We start from the raw sequence: 17,740 nt of genomic DNA, 5'->3' as shown, positions 1-17,740 counted from the left end.
TATGTCCATACATGGCCTCCTCTACTGCCATGATGAGGGTAAACTCAGGTTGGAGGAGCAACACCTCATATACCGTCTAGGTAGTCTCCAGCCCCTTGGTGTGAACATAGAATTCTCCAACTTCCGGTAATTTCCTCCCCCTCCCTTCCCCTATCCCTATGTCACTCTGTCCCCTCCCCCAGCTGCCTATCACCTCCCTCTTGGTTCTGCCTCCTTCTACTACCCATTGTGTTTTCCCCTATTCTTTCTTCACCTTTCCTGCCTATCACCTCCCTGCCTCCCCTCCCCCACCCTTTTATCTTTCCCCCTACTGGTTTTTCACCTGGAACCTACCAGCCTTCTCCTTCCTACCCTCCCCCCACCTTCTTTATAGGGCCTCTGCCCCTTTCCCCTACAGTCCTGACGAAGGGTTCTGGCCCGAAACGTCGACTGATCTTTTCCACGGTTGCTGCCCGACCTGCTGAGATCCTCCAGTGTGTTGTGAGTGTTGCTTTGACCCCAGCATCTGCAGATTATTTTGTGGTTGTGTATAACCACTCTTTCTGTTACCAGTCTCTGAGGTAGTACTCATATTACTATTTAACTATTGATTACTATTTTCTACTACTATTCTATAACTATTATTTCTATGACTATTGCTATTTACTATTTACTAATATTAATATTACTATTACTATTTCTATTACTATTTATTATTTATGGTGCCACTGTAATGAAAACCAATTTCCCCCAGGATCAATAAAGTATGACTATGACTATTGGTTATCAGTTACAATTATATATTATTATCACTGCAGTATCATCTTCCTCCTACTCTTCTTTTTCATTTCCATTACCCTATGCTCTCCCGCTCTTCCTGCAGATGTTCAGAAGTTCTGATATAGGGAAAACAGTGGGCCTCCCCTCAAAAGTGACAAATTGAAGAGGATTTATAAGCTGAAACCAAAACACTATCAGGGGTATATAGCAGCACTCTTACATTTGCAGATGTCTATTTAACAACATTTCAAAGGGGATGCAGTGATTGTAATGAAATGTTGCTAACTGGTTGTTAAATGTGAAGCACTGGTGAGGCCTCATTTGGAGTACTGCGAGCAGTTTTGGGCCCCTTATCTAAGAAAGGATGTGGTGAAACTGGAGAGGGTTCAAAGGAGGTTCACAAAAATGATCCCAGGATTGAATGGCTTGTCATATGAAGAATGTTAAATTGCTCTGGGCCTGCATTTAAGCCACCGTTTATCAATCTCTTACGTTGGCTCAAGCAAGTTTCTGGTGGATAACCAGCCCCTCCCCATGCCAGAAGACAGTACCTCTCCCATTCACCAGAACATCCCTGTGAATGTGGGAACTCTCTCCCTTTCCACTGCAGCTTCTCTTTCCTCTGTGGCATTAATAATGTGAGCTGGTGTTGGCTGACTGCCATGATGAATCTGCCATTAAGGGCTGACATCTTTCTCCAACTCCTTTGTGAAAAATGTTTGCAGTTTGCTCTGAACTGAGGTATTGTCAGGAGCCAACTGTGCTAAATGTTAAAGCTTCTTTCTGGATTTGAAATACCCTGTTTCAAATCTACTTTTTAACAATGCTGTGAATTTTTTGAGGAGGTTTAATTTGGCAGAGGTATCTCTTTTGTTGCACCAAATGATAGATGAAATCCGATTTCAATGATAAGAAATTTCTGTTCAGAGAGAGCAAACATAGCATCAACTTTTATTTTCAGAAACCATCTGGAAACTCAGTAACTATATTTCAGTCAATGATTAGTTGACATACAAATTTTCTTTTATACATGGAATTTAAAGTGAGAAAATGATAATAGTGTAGCAACAGGAAATCAAGAGATGCAGACAGGAAGTGCAGAATAAGTTTTTTATTAAAGAAAGATATAAAATTCTTACAAATAAAATGACATTCTATTGCACGGGTTACTCATGTATAGCCGCAAATAGCAGTCCATACAATGGTTTCTGCAATTGATTCAGTGCACGAATGGTTGGAACACTAACCAGTCTGTAGAGACCAGTCTGTTTCACAGCAGCTTGTCTCCAATCAATCAAATTAATGTGTTGGATGGAAAAAAGGATAACAATGAGCTGCTTTATGAAGAATCATAGATTTCTGTATTGTCCTTTGAAGACTTGATTTCATTAAAAGTACAAACAGGACCACAGAATTACTGTCAGACATTCTGAAGCAAACAGATTGGTTTCATGTACAAAGCTATATTACCATGGATGGTTTGAGATCAAGTCACTTTGAAACATTTTCTCATTTACACAACAATGGAGCGCAGCAACTAATTAATTTCTAAAGATAAAATTGTTTCTACAAGCTGTTACTTTTCTGTATGTTGCTGTTCTGATTTTCTCAAGAGTTAAAGCCGCAAGTCGTTCTGAAACAGGATGAAGCTAAGTGCTGGGGTTCTCAACTGGAACATTGGATCCCGCTGCTCCAGAGGTAGTTCGAGATGCTGGCCGCCTTGGTCCTGCAGTGAAATACAAGCAGCAATGAAATGAATGGTAAATGAATGTTAACAAAGTATCAGACATTAGAAACTTCACCCACTGAGTTTATACATAGTTCTCAAATTGTTTGCCTTACAGAACTGTATGGGCATGATTTAACATTTAATTTGTTTCTTTAGAATGATTAGTATCTAAAACTGCACATTGTGTATTTCGTTACGTCCCTGCTAAATATGTGCATATCAGCTCAGCTCTTTGGATTTCATATTGCTTCATTAAATCTCTCAAACCTGTACACAGTTCTGACTAAGTTGCTTCTTCATGGACTATTCACTTCTCACTTATTGTTCACTCTATGCCTGTAATTTATTTAGAAAACTACTTTGATACTGATTTTTTTTTATAAATTTCTATGTTCCTAGAACTTTGATTTACCTCAGACTTGGAAGGAAAATTTACAAGAAGCTACAATAGATACTTAGTGCTCTGTGTTTGTCTGTGAAGTTAATTGTGAAAGTACAGGACATCACCAGCTGCAGTCCCAACCTGAATAGTTGCATACTGAAATCACTGCCTTAGATCTCCCAACCAAAACGGGGGTATGTATCATTGGCTCTGTTTATCTGAGCAACAGATTGAATAATGTTGGTGATATTTGTTGAAAGTATCATGATCATATAACAAGAATGTACTGAGAGGTTCTGACGAAGTCAAGTAGAAAGAGGCTGATACTTTGTTTTGCCATTTAGTTTTCTTCTTGTAGTATAGTTTTATACATAAAGTAAATGGAAAATTTAACTACTAAATCCCTTAGGAGATTTGGGATTCAAGATTCACTTTTTGAAGACATACCATGGTACAGACTGTTGTTGTTCTAATATTGCTTTGCCAACATTCTTAGTTAGAAGGTGATATGAAATGCAAGTTACATTGTAGTGTTCTTAAGGTACATCTTGTAGATGTATATGTAATAACCTTAGTGCATGACAGTTGAGGTGACTTGCTTACTGCTGTGTTTCATGTGTGCTTGACATCCGGTGTGTGAAGACACAGAATCTTTCCTTTGCTGTCAGTAATTGGACTGTGTATCTCTGTCCTCATGCTGGCGTACACATACTTAGCATGCAGCAACTATGTCAAGAACTTGACTGCATTTGAACCTTAATCTGTAATTAGCTGACGGTGCATAGTTTCTGTGAAGCAGTGAAACCTTCCAAATTGATAATGATGGAAGAGGAAAGGTTCTATGTATACTGTGTTCAAGTATATTGTGTTAACTGATACACCTGCTCCTGTTTGTCCCAACTGTAGTGTTTGTAGTACCACAGAGCAGAATATCAGGAGTGTATACTGTGAAGTAGAGACTCTTGAACTGAAATTCCACAGGTAATTCAGACTTTAGTAGCCATTATAACAGAAACTATTAATCAGGATTGCCAAAGTTGACAAGAGTTTTGTATAGACCAAACTGGTAACATAATCACTATGAACTTCAGTTTTGGCTAATGTTAAACCACAAAGTATCAGATCTATTTACTGAATGGATTTGATTGCACGAATCAAAATTCAGTCATTGTGTTACAGATAATGGTATAAGTCTGATAAAATAGTACTTACAATTTGTTTGTAGATATGGAAACGTGGCAATGCTACATCATAGACTAACTCAACGTAGTACCTTTTAATTGCAAATATTGCATGATTTGTAGCTCAAGACTGTGGAGCTGTTGAGTTGTTGAAATCTTTGTGTAGTAGAAAAAGGGAACCTGGTTTGATGGTTATGAAACTCTACACAATACAGTTCATGAAATATCCTAGCAAACTGTGGAGTTATATAAAGAATTGGTGAGAAACAGGAATAAAGCATGTTGTCACTAGCTCAGGTTTATTAAGGGGAGGCAATAAGTGGTAATCTTTCCAATTTACACCACAAGAACAAAGTTTAGTTATAATGAGAGAGAAGACCATGGTTTCCACAGTGTTTCAGTTTAAAAAATACAGAAGTATATGAAAAGAAGTGGTTAAAACAGTGATGAAATAAAAATCATAGATTGAAAGAAAGAGTAAACTTGCATTTATGGGCTATAAAGCATCTTTTGCATTTCCAGGAGATACTGAAGCATTTCACAGCCAGTGAATTGTTTAAGTACGACGGGTGATTGATAGGTTCATGGCCTAAGGTAGAAGAAGTCAATTTTAGGAAACCCAGCACATTTATATTTCAACGTAGTCCCCTCCTACATTTACACACTTAGTCCAGCAGTCGTGGAGCATGCGGATCCCTTCACTGTAGAAGTGGTCCACAGCAGGGGTGATTGATAAGTTCGTGGCTTAAGGTAGAAGGAGATGAGTTATACAGCTCTTGCTACATGCACATGCAGTTCAACTCTTTTAGTGAAAATGCAGTAAGTTTGTAGTTAATAACACATCTCCTTCTACCTTAGGCCACGAACTTATCAATCACCCCTGCTGTGGACCACTTCTGGAGGTCCAAGACGCTGACATCTACAAAGGAGGGATTCGGTATGCTCCACGACTACTGGACTAAGTGTGTAAATGTAGGAAAAATAAATGTGATAGGTTTTCTAAAATTGACGCCTTGTATCTTAGGCCACAAACTTATCAATCATCCCTCGTACTACAGTTGTTTTTAACTCAGCCAGTGTGGCAGACAATTTGTGCATTCAGAGGATAAATAATCTGTTTTAGTAGTGTTACCTGATGAGGAAAGAGAATTGTTCAGGCACTGCAAGACACATTTTTTGCAAATATTGATATAAGATCACTGGTAAGCACATGAGAGAGCAAATGGTGTCTTTATTTAATGTTTCGCTGGAAAGTCAACACTTCTGACAGTGTAGCCTTCTCTCAGTGCATCACTTAGATGGTGTGGAGACTTTCAAACTGTAATTTCATTGGAAATCTTGGCATTACTAACAACTACGTCTGAAAGGAAATAAAATGGATTGCCAAAATGGACTGGAATCCTTTGTAAACAAGACTGAATTCAGTTAGAGTCATTGAGTCACAAAGCAATACAGGACAGAAGCAGGCCTTTCTGCCCAATGGCTCCATGCTGTTCATGTTGCTCAACCAGCTCTTCCCAATTTCCTGCATTCAGCCCATATCCCTCCAAGCCCCACTCCTCCGAGTACCTGGCTAAATACTTCTTAAACGATACTATTGTATCTGCCTCGCCAACTGCCTCTGGCTCATTACCCTCTGCATGAAAAAGTTTCCCCTCAGTTCTCTTTCAAATTTTTCCCTTCTCATCCTAAATCTGTGCTTCCTAGTTTTGGACTCTTCCGTTACCATTCACCTTATCTGCACCTCTCATTATTTTAACCATTTCTATAAGGTCACCTCTTATTCTCTGGCATTCCAAGAAATAAAGACCTAGTCTGACTTCTCTCTATAACTCAGGCTCTTTAGACTTGGCAACATCCTTGTAAATCTTCTCTGTAAGTTTTCCAGTTTAACCACAGTTAGCTTAATCTTTGTGAACCAATTTCATTTTGCTAAAGCTAACCCACAAGCTGTCAAATCTATTTATGATTTATACTAAAACTTTCCATAAAACGCACAGCATTTTGGTTATGAAAACCAATTATTTGAAGATTTTTTCCTGCATAGGACAACATGAGGAAACAGAGTGAGTGAACAATAGATCAGGGTGAATGGAAGCTGGTGAAAAAATGTGTTAGTTACCTCCAAGGTTATATTAACCACAAAAATGTGGAAATAAATTTTGAAATGAATCTGTCAAATCATTAAGGTTATGTTGATCTGTGGTTAGCGTGTGTTTGTGTGTATATACGGCTATAGACAATGGACAATAGGTGCAGGAGTAGGCCATTCAGCCCTTCGAGACAGCACCGCCATTCACTGTGATCGTGGCTGATCATCCACAATCAGTACCCTTTTCCTGCCTTCTCCCCATATCCCTTGACTCTGCTATCTTTAAGAGCTCTATCTAACTCTTTCTTGAAAGAATCCAGAGAATTGGCCTCCACTGCCTTCTGAGGCAGAGCATTCCACAGAACCACAACCCTCTGTGTGGAAAAGTTTTTCCTCAACTCCGTTCTAAATGGTCTAGCCCTTATCCTTAAACTGTGGCCTCTGGTTCTGGACTCCCCCAACATCGGGGACATGTTTCCTGCCTCCAGCATGTCCAATACCCTTCTATCTTTGTGTATGTATACTTCCGTGTTTCACTATTTGTCTGTGTCTATGGTCTCTTTATTATTATAGATGAATACTAGGAATGCCAGTGGATTCAGTCCAACAGATCACAGGTAAAACCTTCTCAACCATTGACCACTTCTACATGAAGCGTTGCTGTAGGAAAGCACCATCAGGTTCAGGAACAGTTTCTACCCCTCAATCATCAGGCTCTTGAACAAAAGGGGATAACTACACTCATTTTATTTCTGGTGTTCCCACAACTGATGGTCTCACTTTAAGGACTCTTTATCTTGTCATTTTATGCTTGTTATTTATTGCTATTTATTTATATTTGCATTTGCACAGTTTATTGTTCATTAATCCTGTTTACAGTTACTGTTCTATAGATTTGCTTAGTGTTCCCACAGAAAATGAGTCTCAGGCTGGAGACATGTATGCACGCTGATAATAAATTTTACTTTGAATATACTACCTTACCTCTTGGTCCAAAATACTGTAGGTAGCAGTGGCTGCAGTATGGTTTCTCATCATGCTAAGCAAAAGAAACAACAATGAAATTAATTTGGAAAATGTCTTTCATCCAAAAATATCCTTTGTTTTTACTTGCAACACACACAAAATGCAGGATGAACTCAGCAGGCCAGGCAGCATCTATGAAAAAGAGTACAGTGGATGTTTCGGGCTGAGACCCTTCAGCAGGACTGGAGAAAAATCGTGGCCTGAACATTGACTGTACTCTTTTCCAGAGATACTGCGTGGCCTGCTGAGATCCTCCTGTATTTTGTGTGTGTCGCTTGGATTTCCAGCATCTGCAGATTTTCCCGTTTTTCACTTTTCTACTTTTGTCACAGTCTCATGCTTTAGACATAATGAGAAATATACACAACAAAATTCCACATTCAACAAATGGCAATGAATGTCCCGTCAGTCTCTTTTTCGTAACATTGATTGAGAAGGAGATGTCATTAAGAACTTTTGTTTAATAACTGCACCTCCAACAGTATAGTAATCTGAACAAATGAACTGTCATCAATGATTGTAGACTCTTGTAAACAGAAGCTCACATTTATCATCCAGAGGCTTACAATATGCGTTTATCTGATGATATTTCTCACTCAAAAAACCTGTTCAAGCAGTTAATGTACAGCATTTGACTACAGACATGGGGCAGTAGATGTCTGACAATTATAAATTCTCCTAAGAAGCATCTACAACTATGCTCATGCTTGCTGATGAAAGTAAGGTTTGCACGAAGCTGCAGGACTACAGAAGGAGGCTGATTATGGTGACTATATTTTCAAGGCTCAGCTAGCTTCTCTGTTTCACTTGAAGCTAGCCATAACGTTTTTGTAGCAGCTGAAGCCTCTAGTTGGTGTAAATGCTGTTTATTGTGGCATGGTATGTGTTAGGAGGATGGTGGTAGCATGTAGACTCATTATCAACTGTGTTGGTGCATGGCCAAGTGGTTAAGGCGTTCGTCTAGTGATTTGAAGGTCACTAGTTCAAGCCTTGGCTGAGGCAGTGTGTGTGTCCTTGAGCAAGGCACTTAACCACACATTGCTCTGTGATGACACCGGTGCCAAGCTGTATGGGTCCTAATGCCCTTCCCTTGGACAACATTGGTGGCATGGAGAGGGGAGACTCGCAGCATGGGCAACTGCTGGTCTTCCATACAACCTTGCCCAGGCCTGCACCCTGGAAACCTTCCAAGGCACAAATCCATGGTCTCATGAGACTAACGGATGCCTATATATGCAGCTCATGATACCATCCATTCCGAGTGCTGCTTACTGCCTGCACAATAAATAGGCCCACGTTGCGTCTCAAACCTGCTCTCGCATTGGATATTGTGGCCTGTCCTGTACCTTTTCTATTTTTCTGCCCCTTCCCCACATTCAATGAACAACCACTGTAAACCCCTTCAGTAAAGATATTTCTTCTCACCTCACTCCTAACTGATTGACTTATTGCCCAGAGACCAATCTCCTTACATGTCAGAAGAAATAACCACTCAGCACCCCGGAGCTGCTAAGTAAACTTAGTTATTCAGGCTAATAGTGTAGCTTTGCTTATTCCAGGAATCTAAGTTTCTGTCAGCACTCCTTCAATATTAATTGACCATTAGTCCAAACAAGTATTCAATCAGAGTCAGGTTTAATATCTGTGGCATGTGCTGTGGAATTTGTTGTTTTGCAGCAGCAGTAGATTGCAATACATAATAATAAAGAACTAAATTACAATAAGAAGTATATATAAACAAGTAGTGCAAAAAGAGAACAAAAACGAAAGTAAAAAATAGTGAGGGAGTGTACATGGGTTCATTGTCCAATCAGAAATCTAATGGTGGTGGGGGGGGGGGAAGGAAGCTGTTTCTAAAATGTATGTGTATGTTGAGTATGTGTCTTCAGCTTCCTGTACCTTCTTGATAGTAGCAATGAGAATTAATTCTATAAAATTAATCTCATGTCCTGGGTTATGTTTGTTTATATAATGGTTTAATAAGCCTACAGAATATAACATTCTGTCGCCTTTTAGGGAATTAGTTCAGAAAATTCCTACATATAAAGCGTGATTGAAATGTAGTTGGATGACAGCAAAAGGAAACTAAACCTTTATCCCAGGGGATGATGGTTTTGGGCCTCTGTTGGACTGTGTCCTCTCCAGGGTGCAAGCCTGGGTGGGAAGATTTGAAGAACCGGCTGTTGCCCATGCAGCAAGGTTCCCCCTCTCCACGTCACTGATGTAGTCCAAGGGAAGGGCAAGTGCTGATACAGTGTCATCGCAGAGGTTGCCAGAGTGAAGTTGTAAACAACATCAAACTGCCTTAGGGACACTGACTCCGGATTTCTTCCTCAGGGTTTACTCCCAAAGCCATTCCCGGGGGTGGGTATGGCTGCAAGGCAGTGGAGGTTTAAAATCAGTTTTCCTTCTCCTAGGTGGGCTGCCATCCAAGGCCGACGAGCCCCACCTGCCCGAAAACCTTTATATAAAGCACATCATAGTGATGAGTGATTTTTTTTCATGATGATCCCTCAAAACTGTGCTTGTTGGGTAACTAGACTAATCCCCATTTGAACTACTTGGTGCTTGGGTACATTTATATAGCCCCTCCAAGTTGATTCACAGGAATATTTCTAATCCAAGCTTGTAAATGAACCAAAATGTGGCACATTAGTGTAGGTTTGGTTGAAACGCCAACTTTAAAAATTTTGGAGTGGTGATAGTTGAAACCCAACAATCAATGTGGGAGCAATGAAGTTAGAGGATGATCGTAAGTCTAGAGTGAGAGAGGCAAAAATATTTTGGATGGCTTTTAGACTGAAGGAAATTAAAGATAAGAAAGGGCAAGATCATAGAGGTGCTAGACAAGGCAGCCTACAGTGACATTTGTATAGTCACAGAGAGAGATACTGGGAATATTCCTGACAATCAAAACCTTTTAAATGACTGAGATTAGATTTACCGAAATAATATATGTGTAACTATCCTCCCTTCTAATATAATTAGACCTCACCAACATGTTATACAATTTCAACATAACCATCCAACTCCTGTACTCAATACATTAAATTATGAAGGCCAATGTGCCAAAAGCTTTCTTTATGACCCTATCTACTTGTGAGGCTGCTTTCAAGGAATTATGGATCTGTATTCCCAGATCCCTCTGTTCCACCGCACACCTCAGTGCCCTGCTCTTCACTGTGTAAGTCTGACCCTAGTTGGTATCCAAAGTGTAACCTGATTACCCTGGCTGCTCATCCAAAATGAAAATCCTCACACTTCTCAGCATTAAATTTCATCAGCCATCTTTCCAGCTGGTCGAGATCCCACTGCAAGCTGTGGTAGTCTTCCTCGCTGTCCACTATACCCCCCCAGTCTGGATGTCATCCACTAATTTGCGGATTCACTTTACCACATTATCATCCAGATCATTGATACAGATCACAAATAACAGACCCAGCAGCAATCCCTGCAACACTCCACTCATCACAGGCCTCCAGTCAGAAGGGCAACCATTTACTACCACTCTCTGCAAAACCATTTTACTGCCTCAGATTGAATGCCTAGTAACTGAACCTTCTTGACCAACCTCCCATGCAGGACCTTGCCAAATGCCCTGTTAAAGTCCATGTTGATAACATGCACTGCTTTGTCTTTATCAACTTTCCTGGTAACATCCTTGAAAAATTCTACAAGATTGGTTAAATACGACCTACCACGCACAAAGCCATGCTGACTGTCAGTCCACGTCTACCCAAGTACTCATATATCTAGTCTCTTAGAATATGCAAGAAGTATTGAAGGGAAAGCAGATGAGTTCAGGGCATGGATCAACACATGGAATGATGATATTGTAGCCTTTAGCGAGCCTTGGTCACAGGAGGGGCAGGACTGGCAGCTCACTATTCTGGGGTTATGTTGCTTTAGGCTTGATGGATTAGGAGGGATTAAAGGGGGAGGGGTGACATTACTAGTCAGGGAAAACATCAAGGCTCAGTCAGGACAGACTGGAGAACTCGTCCAGTGAGGTGTTATGGGTGGAAGTGAGAAATAAGAAAGGTATGACCATGTTAATAGAGCTATATTATAGACCACATCACAGTCCAAGGGATTTAGAGGAACAAATTTGTAGAGAGACCCTCAGACTGTTGCAAGAAACATAAGGCTGTGATAGTAGGTGATTTTAACTTTCCACATATTGACTGGGACTCCTATACTGTAAAAGAACTAGATGAGATAGAGTTTGTCAAATGTGTTCAAAAGTTTCCTTAATCATTATATAGAAGTACCAATGATCCGGTGATTATACTGCCATTAGTTCAAGGTAATTATGGAAAAAGATGGGTCTGGTTCTTGGGCTGAGATTCTAAATTGGAGAAAGGCCAATTTTGATGGTATCAGAAAGTATCTGGCAAATGTGGATTGAGACAGGCTGTTTACTAGCAAAAGTGTACTTTGTAAGTGGGAAGCCTTCAAAAATGTAATTTTGAGAGTACAAGGCTAGCATGTGCCTGCCAGAATAAACAACAAGGATAACTGGTTTAGAGAGTTAGGTGCTAAGTTAAAGGACAGGACCTCCAGGGTTGTGATCTCAGGGTTGTTACCATGCCACATGTTACTGAGGCCAGAAAAAGGAAATTAATACAATTTGACACATGACTAAGGAGTTAGTGCAGGAGGAAGGGCTTCAAATTTTCGGATCATTGGGCTCTCTTCCAGGGAAGGTGGGACCTGTATAGAAGAGAAGGTTTGCATCTAAACTGGAGGGGGACTAATATCCTAGTGGGACGGTTTGCAAGTACTGGATGGGGGGAGGGTGGGGGGGGGGTTCAATTAGAGTTGCAGGGGGATGGGAACCAGAGTGCCAGAACTCTAGTAGAGTGATTGTGGAGACAGATGTTTTTAAGACCTCAGACAAAGTCAGGAAGCAAAAGATTGCACAAGATGGGATAAATGTTCTGAGTTGTGTACAGTATATTTCAATGCAAGTATTGAAGGAAAGGCAGATGAGTTCAGGGCATGGATCAACACATGGAATTGTGGTATTGTACTTCCTTCAGAGCCCTCTACTCCATCTGGTTCAAGTGACTTATCTACCTTCAGACCTTTCAGCTTTCCAAGTATCTTCTTCTCAAAAATAGCAACTATACTCTCCCTGACACTCTTGAATTTCTGGCATACTCCTAGTGTCTTCTACACTGAAGACTGATGCAAAATACTTATTAAGCTTATCCGCCATTTCGTTGCCCTCTATTACTATCTCTCCAGCATCATTTTCCTGTGGTTTGATATGCACTCTTGCTCCTCTTTTACTCTTTATATATATCTGAAAAAAACTTTTAGTATTTTCTTTTATCTTACTGGCTAGCTTATTTCATTTTTTCTCTCCTTATGACTTCTTAGTTGCACTTCCATTTGTTTTTAGAAGCTTCTCAATCGTCTAATTCCTTACTAATTTTTGCTATATTATACACCCTCTCTTTTTCTTTAATGCTGTCTTTGACTTCCCTTGTCAGCCATGGTTGTATCATCTGCCCTTTAGATCAGGGGTCCCCAACCTTTTTTGCACCGCGGACTGCTTTAATATTGACAATATTCTTGCAGACTGGCCGACCGGGGGGGTGGTGTTCAAGTTCAGCAGTGCGTGACAGGGAATGAGGAAAGGAGCAGCTGACTCATATCGTTTCATATCGCCAAATCATATTGTTTCCTTGCGGCCTGGTAGCACATGCTTTGCGGCCCGGTGGTTGGGGACCACTGCTTTAGATTTCCACTTCATCTTTTGAGATACATCTATCCTGCACTTTCTGAATTGCCAGTACAAACTCCAGCCATTGCTGTTCTGTTGGCATTCCTGCTAATGTACCCTTCCAATCAACACTGGCCAGCTCCTCTCTCACGCCTCTGTAATTCCCATTACTTCACTGTGATACTGATACGTCTGACTTCAGCTTCTTCCTCTCAACTGCCCAGTAAATTTTATTATATAATGATCACTGACTCCTCAGGATTCCTTTACCTTAAGCTCCCTAATCAACTCTGGTTCATTACACTACAACCAATTCAGCATCACCTTTCCCCTAGTGGGTTCAACCACAAGCTGCCATAAAATGACCTATTGTAGGCATGCTACAAATTCCCTCCCTTTGGATCCAGTGCCAACCTAATTTTCCCTATCTACCTGCATATTGAAATCCCCTGTGACAATCGTAAATTGCCCTTTTCACATGCCTTTTCTATCTCCCATTGTAATTTGTATCTCACATTCTGGCTATTGTTCAGAGGCCTGTATGCAACTCCCATCAGAGCTTTTTTAAACTTGCAGTTTCTTAACTCCACCCACAAGGATTCTACATCTTCCAATCTTATGTCACCTCTTTCTGCCTACTCTCTGCCTACCTGCCTGTCTTGTTGATACAATGTGTATCCCTGGATGTTAAACTTTCCAATATGATCTTCTTTCAGCCATGACTCAGTGATGCCCACAGTGTTATACAGTACCCTCCAATCTCTAACTGTGCTGCAAGCCCATCTACTTTATTCCACATATTGCGTGCATTCAAATATGACATGTTTTAAATATATCTGTGTTTTTCCTCCAGTTCAACATTCAAGGATCTCTGCATTCATCCAATCCTTGCTTCTTCCGCATGCCTGATTTTCATGGCACAACCAATGATAGCCATACATTCCTCAGCCCCAGATTCTGAAATTCCTCCCTAAATAGCTTTACCTCTCTATATTTCTCTTACTTTAAATCCACCTTTCAACCAGTCTTTTACTTGCATATGGTAACATTTCATGATGTGACTTGGTACTAAACTTGCCTCGGGTTTCTTTTTCTATATGTTAAAGACACTTATATAAATGAAAGTTATCAATGCTTTCTATAACTACCTAGGTCAAGTATTCTCTCTATAAATTAGTGCAGATTATTGGCAACTTGTTTTTGGGTGAAACACATGATGATGGATTTCCACCTACCAGACATCTGAATGATGACCGAAATTCAGTCTAGTAATAATAATAATAGTAATAATGATCTGAGCAGACTAAATGTCGATAAGGAAGCATCAAATGCCTGGCTCATAGTTGGAAATCTCTTCCTAGAAGGAGGGGTTCCTTGTGGCTATACAAGGCCAGATGGTTAATACAAAAAATAACCAAAATACATAATAAAAGACCAATAAATTCAAGACAATAAATGCAAAAAATGCCAAGAGAAGGCAGAAGCAACCCAACACATTACAGGATCCTGTAGCACTTTAACACCATCCAATTACTTACACTTGCACAACCAAGTGGCAAACATCATTCACCAAAATCTTGCTTTAAAATGCAAACTCATAAAAAACACTAAACCTTACTACAAATGCAAGCCAGATCCAGTTTTAGATTCAGAGTCCTGCAAATTATATTATGACTAATCCACTATTAACATTGGGTAATCATAATAATCATTAACTACACAATTAAACAATTAAGGCTACACAGAAATATCTGTGTAAATCTCCAGAAAGCCACAATAATAGACACCACTAGAATTGTCTGAAAGTTCTTTGCAATTGAGAAATGAATGTGCTTGCCTATGCCCATACCTCAGGGTTTACCAGCTTGAGCTGTGAAAAAAATAAAAATAATAATAACAATAACAATAATAACAACTGTCTGGACATAATATTACAGGATAGACAGGCAAGAACAACTTACTCAATAGGTATAGTCATTCCAAACATACACAACATACTAAAATCAGTCAGTGAAAAACACCAGAAATAAGCTGAATTAAAAGAGGAAATTGAAAGACTATGGAACATGAACAGGGTATACATTGCCCTGATAGTAATATCTACAGCTGGTGTCATCCCAAAGTCACTACACAATAACATTAAACAATTAGGCCTACACAGCAATATCTATGTAAATCTCAAGAAAGCCACAATGTTAAACACCACTAGTGCCGTCCAAAAGTTGCTCACAATTGAGAAATGAGTGTGCTTGGCTAAGCCCGTACCTCAGGTTTTACCAGCTTGAGCTAAGAATAAATAAATAAATAATTTTATGTACAGAGCTCTTTTCATAAAAATGATGCAGTTCAAAGTGCTTTACAATGGGATAAAAGGACAAACGTGAACACAAGATAAAATAAACATGAAAATAAAAGATAAAAAGACGTTAGTTTAAAGCAAGGTGAAGGTGAAATAAATACCATTAGAAATCTACCATCTGAGGTGAGTTTGAGTGTTACAGTCTCTCTTGCCAGCCCCAAGCAAATTGCTACTGCATCTCTTGCTTCAGCAGCTTCAGTATTTCAGATATATGTATCTTTAATCTTTTATTAAAGTCAATTGCTCATAATAAAGATACACATAAGAAAACAAATTTAAAGCATATGTATGTTTTTGGGTAGCCTTGCTTTGCCTGACTGTATTTTGATTGCATTTGTAGTCATTCTGAAAGATTAGATTATGTTACTGATGATGAAAGAAATGTTCAGTCCTCATCTATTCTTTGAAGTGTTTGATTGGCTGGTTCCTTTACTCATTTTTAAAGTGGATTTCCAAAATAGGCATTTTGATATTTTGAAGTTATATTTGCATAAAGCATGTCATTACAAAATGTCTTCGAGCTCCATATGGTTCACATTAACAGCCTCTGTAACATGTGTAAGGCTATTTTAAAATGTATTAATTTGCTGTCTTGCTTTTACCCTGTAGAGTTAGTCAGTGTGATATAAATTCATATCCTTTATTTATTCCAACAACCTTCATGCCAGTTATTCATGTTACAGCATTCATTTACACTGATGCACACACAGCAATGCACAACACACATAATGCAGCTGAACCTATCAATTTATCCCTGCTCAAGTAAGCAAGCTTGCTGAGAATCACATTCTCCCTGGTACTCTGCCATGTAAATGGGGAGAATCCCAGTTGTGGAATTCTAACCCAGATCAAGGCGAAGCATAATTAGTTTCATCTCCAGATGTACATGAGGCAAGAGATATTGATGTTCATGATTAAAAAAGAAGCGGCAGATGTTCTGGCTGTTTATAATTCCCACCAGGAGACAAGCATAGAACTAGGTTGATAGGCCAGATTATAATAATGCGACCAGGCAATAAGATATTGGGGCGAACAGAAAAGGCTTAAGACTGCACTTACGTCTGCGTGCTGGCCAGGACTTAACTGACGCTTGCACCGGTAGCATTTCAGACAAAGTGGGTGGTAATCTTTGCCTAAGGATCGCTTTTTCTCCCCTGCAGAAAGAATAGTGTTAATAAAGAATGCTTTCATAACTGAAAAAAAATCACTAGTACAAGCTGAAACACTTTTCCCCCTATAAATGGTAAAAACTTTGCCAAGATCTGTTTGATTCAGAGCAACTGAATGGTAGATGAGACATACCCTTTTATCTTTCTCGAACAAGTACACCTTTAATATTGGCCCTAACAGAGATTTCATTATGATACCGATATCCCTTTCTGTCTGTTTGGATTAGCTGTTTTATCTAAAAGATTCTTTTCAACATGTTTCTTATAAGAGCAGTGTCTGAGGCTGACTTCTAAGACAAAGTATCACCTCAGTGAGATTTTTTAATGAAAAACGATAATGCGCCCTTTATGCTGTTTTTTATATGCCATTTGTGCAATGACAAATTGGCATGTGACTGAAATGGAGTCCTGTTCCTTATCTACGAACAGCTGTAAGACAAGTAGCTCCAAAGCCACCTTGCTCACCGTATGGTGCACTCACTTCACAGAAAAAGCATCCATTGATGGTTTTAAAAAGAGAGAAGTTAATTATTTTAGTTATACTTAACAAACATTCATCTTCACTCTGTACTAATTAATCTGTCAAGCTCAGGTCTAAACACTTTGATAAATAAGTTCGCACACTGTACAATCATCTCACTGTGACTGTTCCAGAAATTTCTGTAATTTTTCTGTTTAAGGTCAAAGTAAATTCTCCCTTTAAAATCTTTAGAAGAACATATTATGTCTCTGTCGCCATATTCTTAAAAAAGCATTCAGTTGAGTTACACAACTCTGTACCGACTGCAAGAGGGAACAAGCCACACCAACATGTTTACAGAATTAATTTTTCCTTTGACTAAGTAATATGTTCTGAAGATTTGCACACTCACCAAAATAGACAGGCTTCCCACAACTTGGACAATATGAAAGCATATTTAAAAAATCTCTCAATTCAGTCCTATAGTAGATAAAGATTTTAAAAATGTAAAATAAACCTGACAGGAAAAGGTTGAAATGTGACGTGTTAGCTTTATAGGCAGGATGTGGTTTTCTTTAAGGCAACTATTAGCAAAGTCTCTGAGGAACTTAACTAAAACACTATTCATCAAAAACTATCAAGTTGCATGACTCATAATATTTCCTAAAAACTTATTTTGTATTTTGTGAAACATAGAAACATGACAAAGATCTTTGTCAAGTTTTAAGTAAGTTTGCGTTTATTTAATTACTTATTTTGAAAAATATGTTGTTTGTCAGTGAATGAGAGGTGGTGTTTGTTATTGAATGAGCATATTCATTTTGTTTCCATCTTCCAATATGTGAGCAATTG

At 39.2% G+C, this 17,740-nt stretch overlaps 1 protein-coding gene across 1 annotated transcript; it reads right to left on the bottom strand.

Annotated features, from left to right (window-relative positions):
* Positions 1–1,855: 1,855 nt before the first annotated feature.
* On the bottom strand, positions 1,856–17,446 carry LOC140211728 (cysteine-rich protein 1). Its single transcript, XM_072281834.1, has 4 exons — positions 17,301–17,446; positions 16,319–16,413; positions 7,128–7,182; positions 1,856–2,485 (listed from the first exon to the last, which is right to left on the bottom strand). Exons 1-4 carry the CDS (start codon positions 17,341–17,343, stop codon positions 2,409–2,411), a joined length of 270 nt encoding a protein of 89 aa, XP_072137935.1. The 5' UTR covers positions 17,344–17,446; the 3' UTR covers positions 1,856–2,408.
* Positions 17,447–17,740: the final 294 nt, after the last annotated feature.

Source organism: Mobula birostris, chromosome 17 (assembly GCF_030028105.1).
Source record: "Mobula birostris isolate sMobBir1 chromosome 17, sMobBir1.hap1, whole genome shotgun sequence".
In the NCBI taxonomy this organism is placed as follows: Eukaryota; Metazoa; Chordata; class Chondrichthyes; order Myliobatiformes; family Myliobatidae; genus Mobula; species Mobula birostris.
The sequence above is the reverse complement of the archived record's forward strand: the minus strand, read 5'-3'. Positions and strand labels throughout refer to the sequence as shown.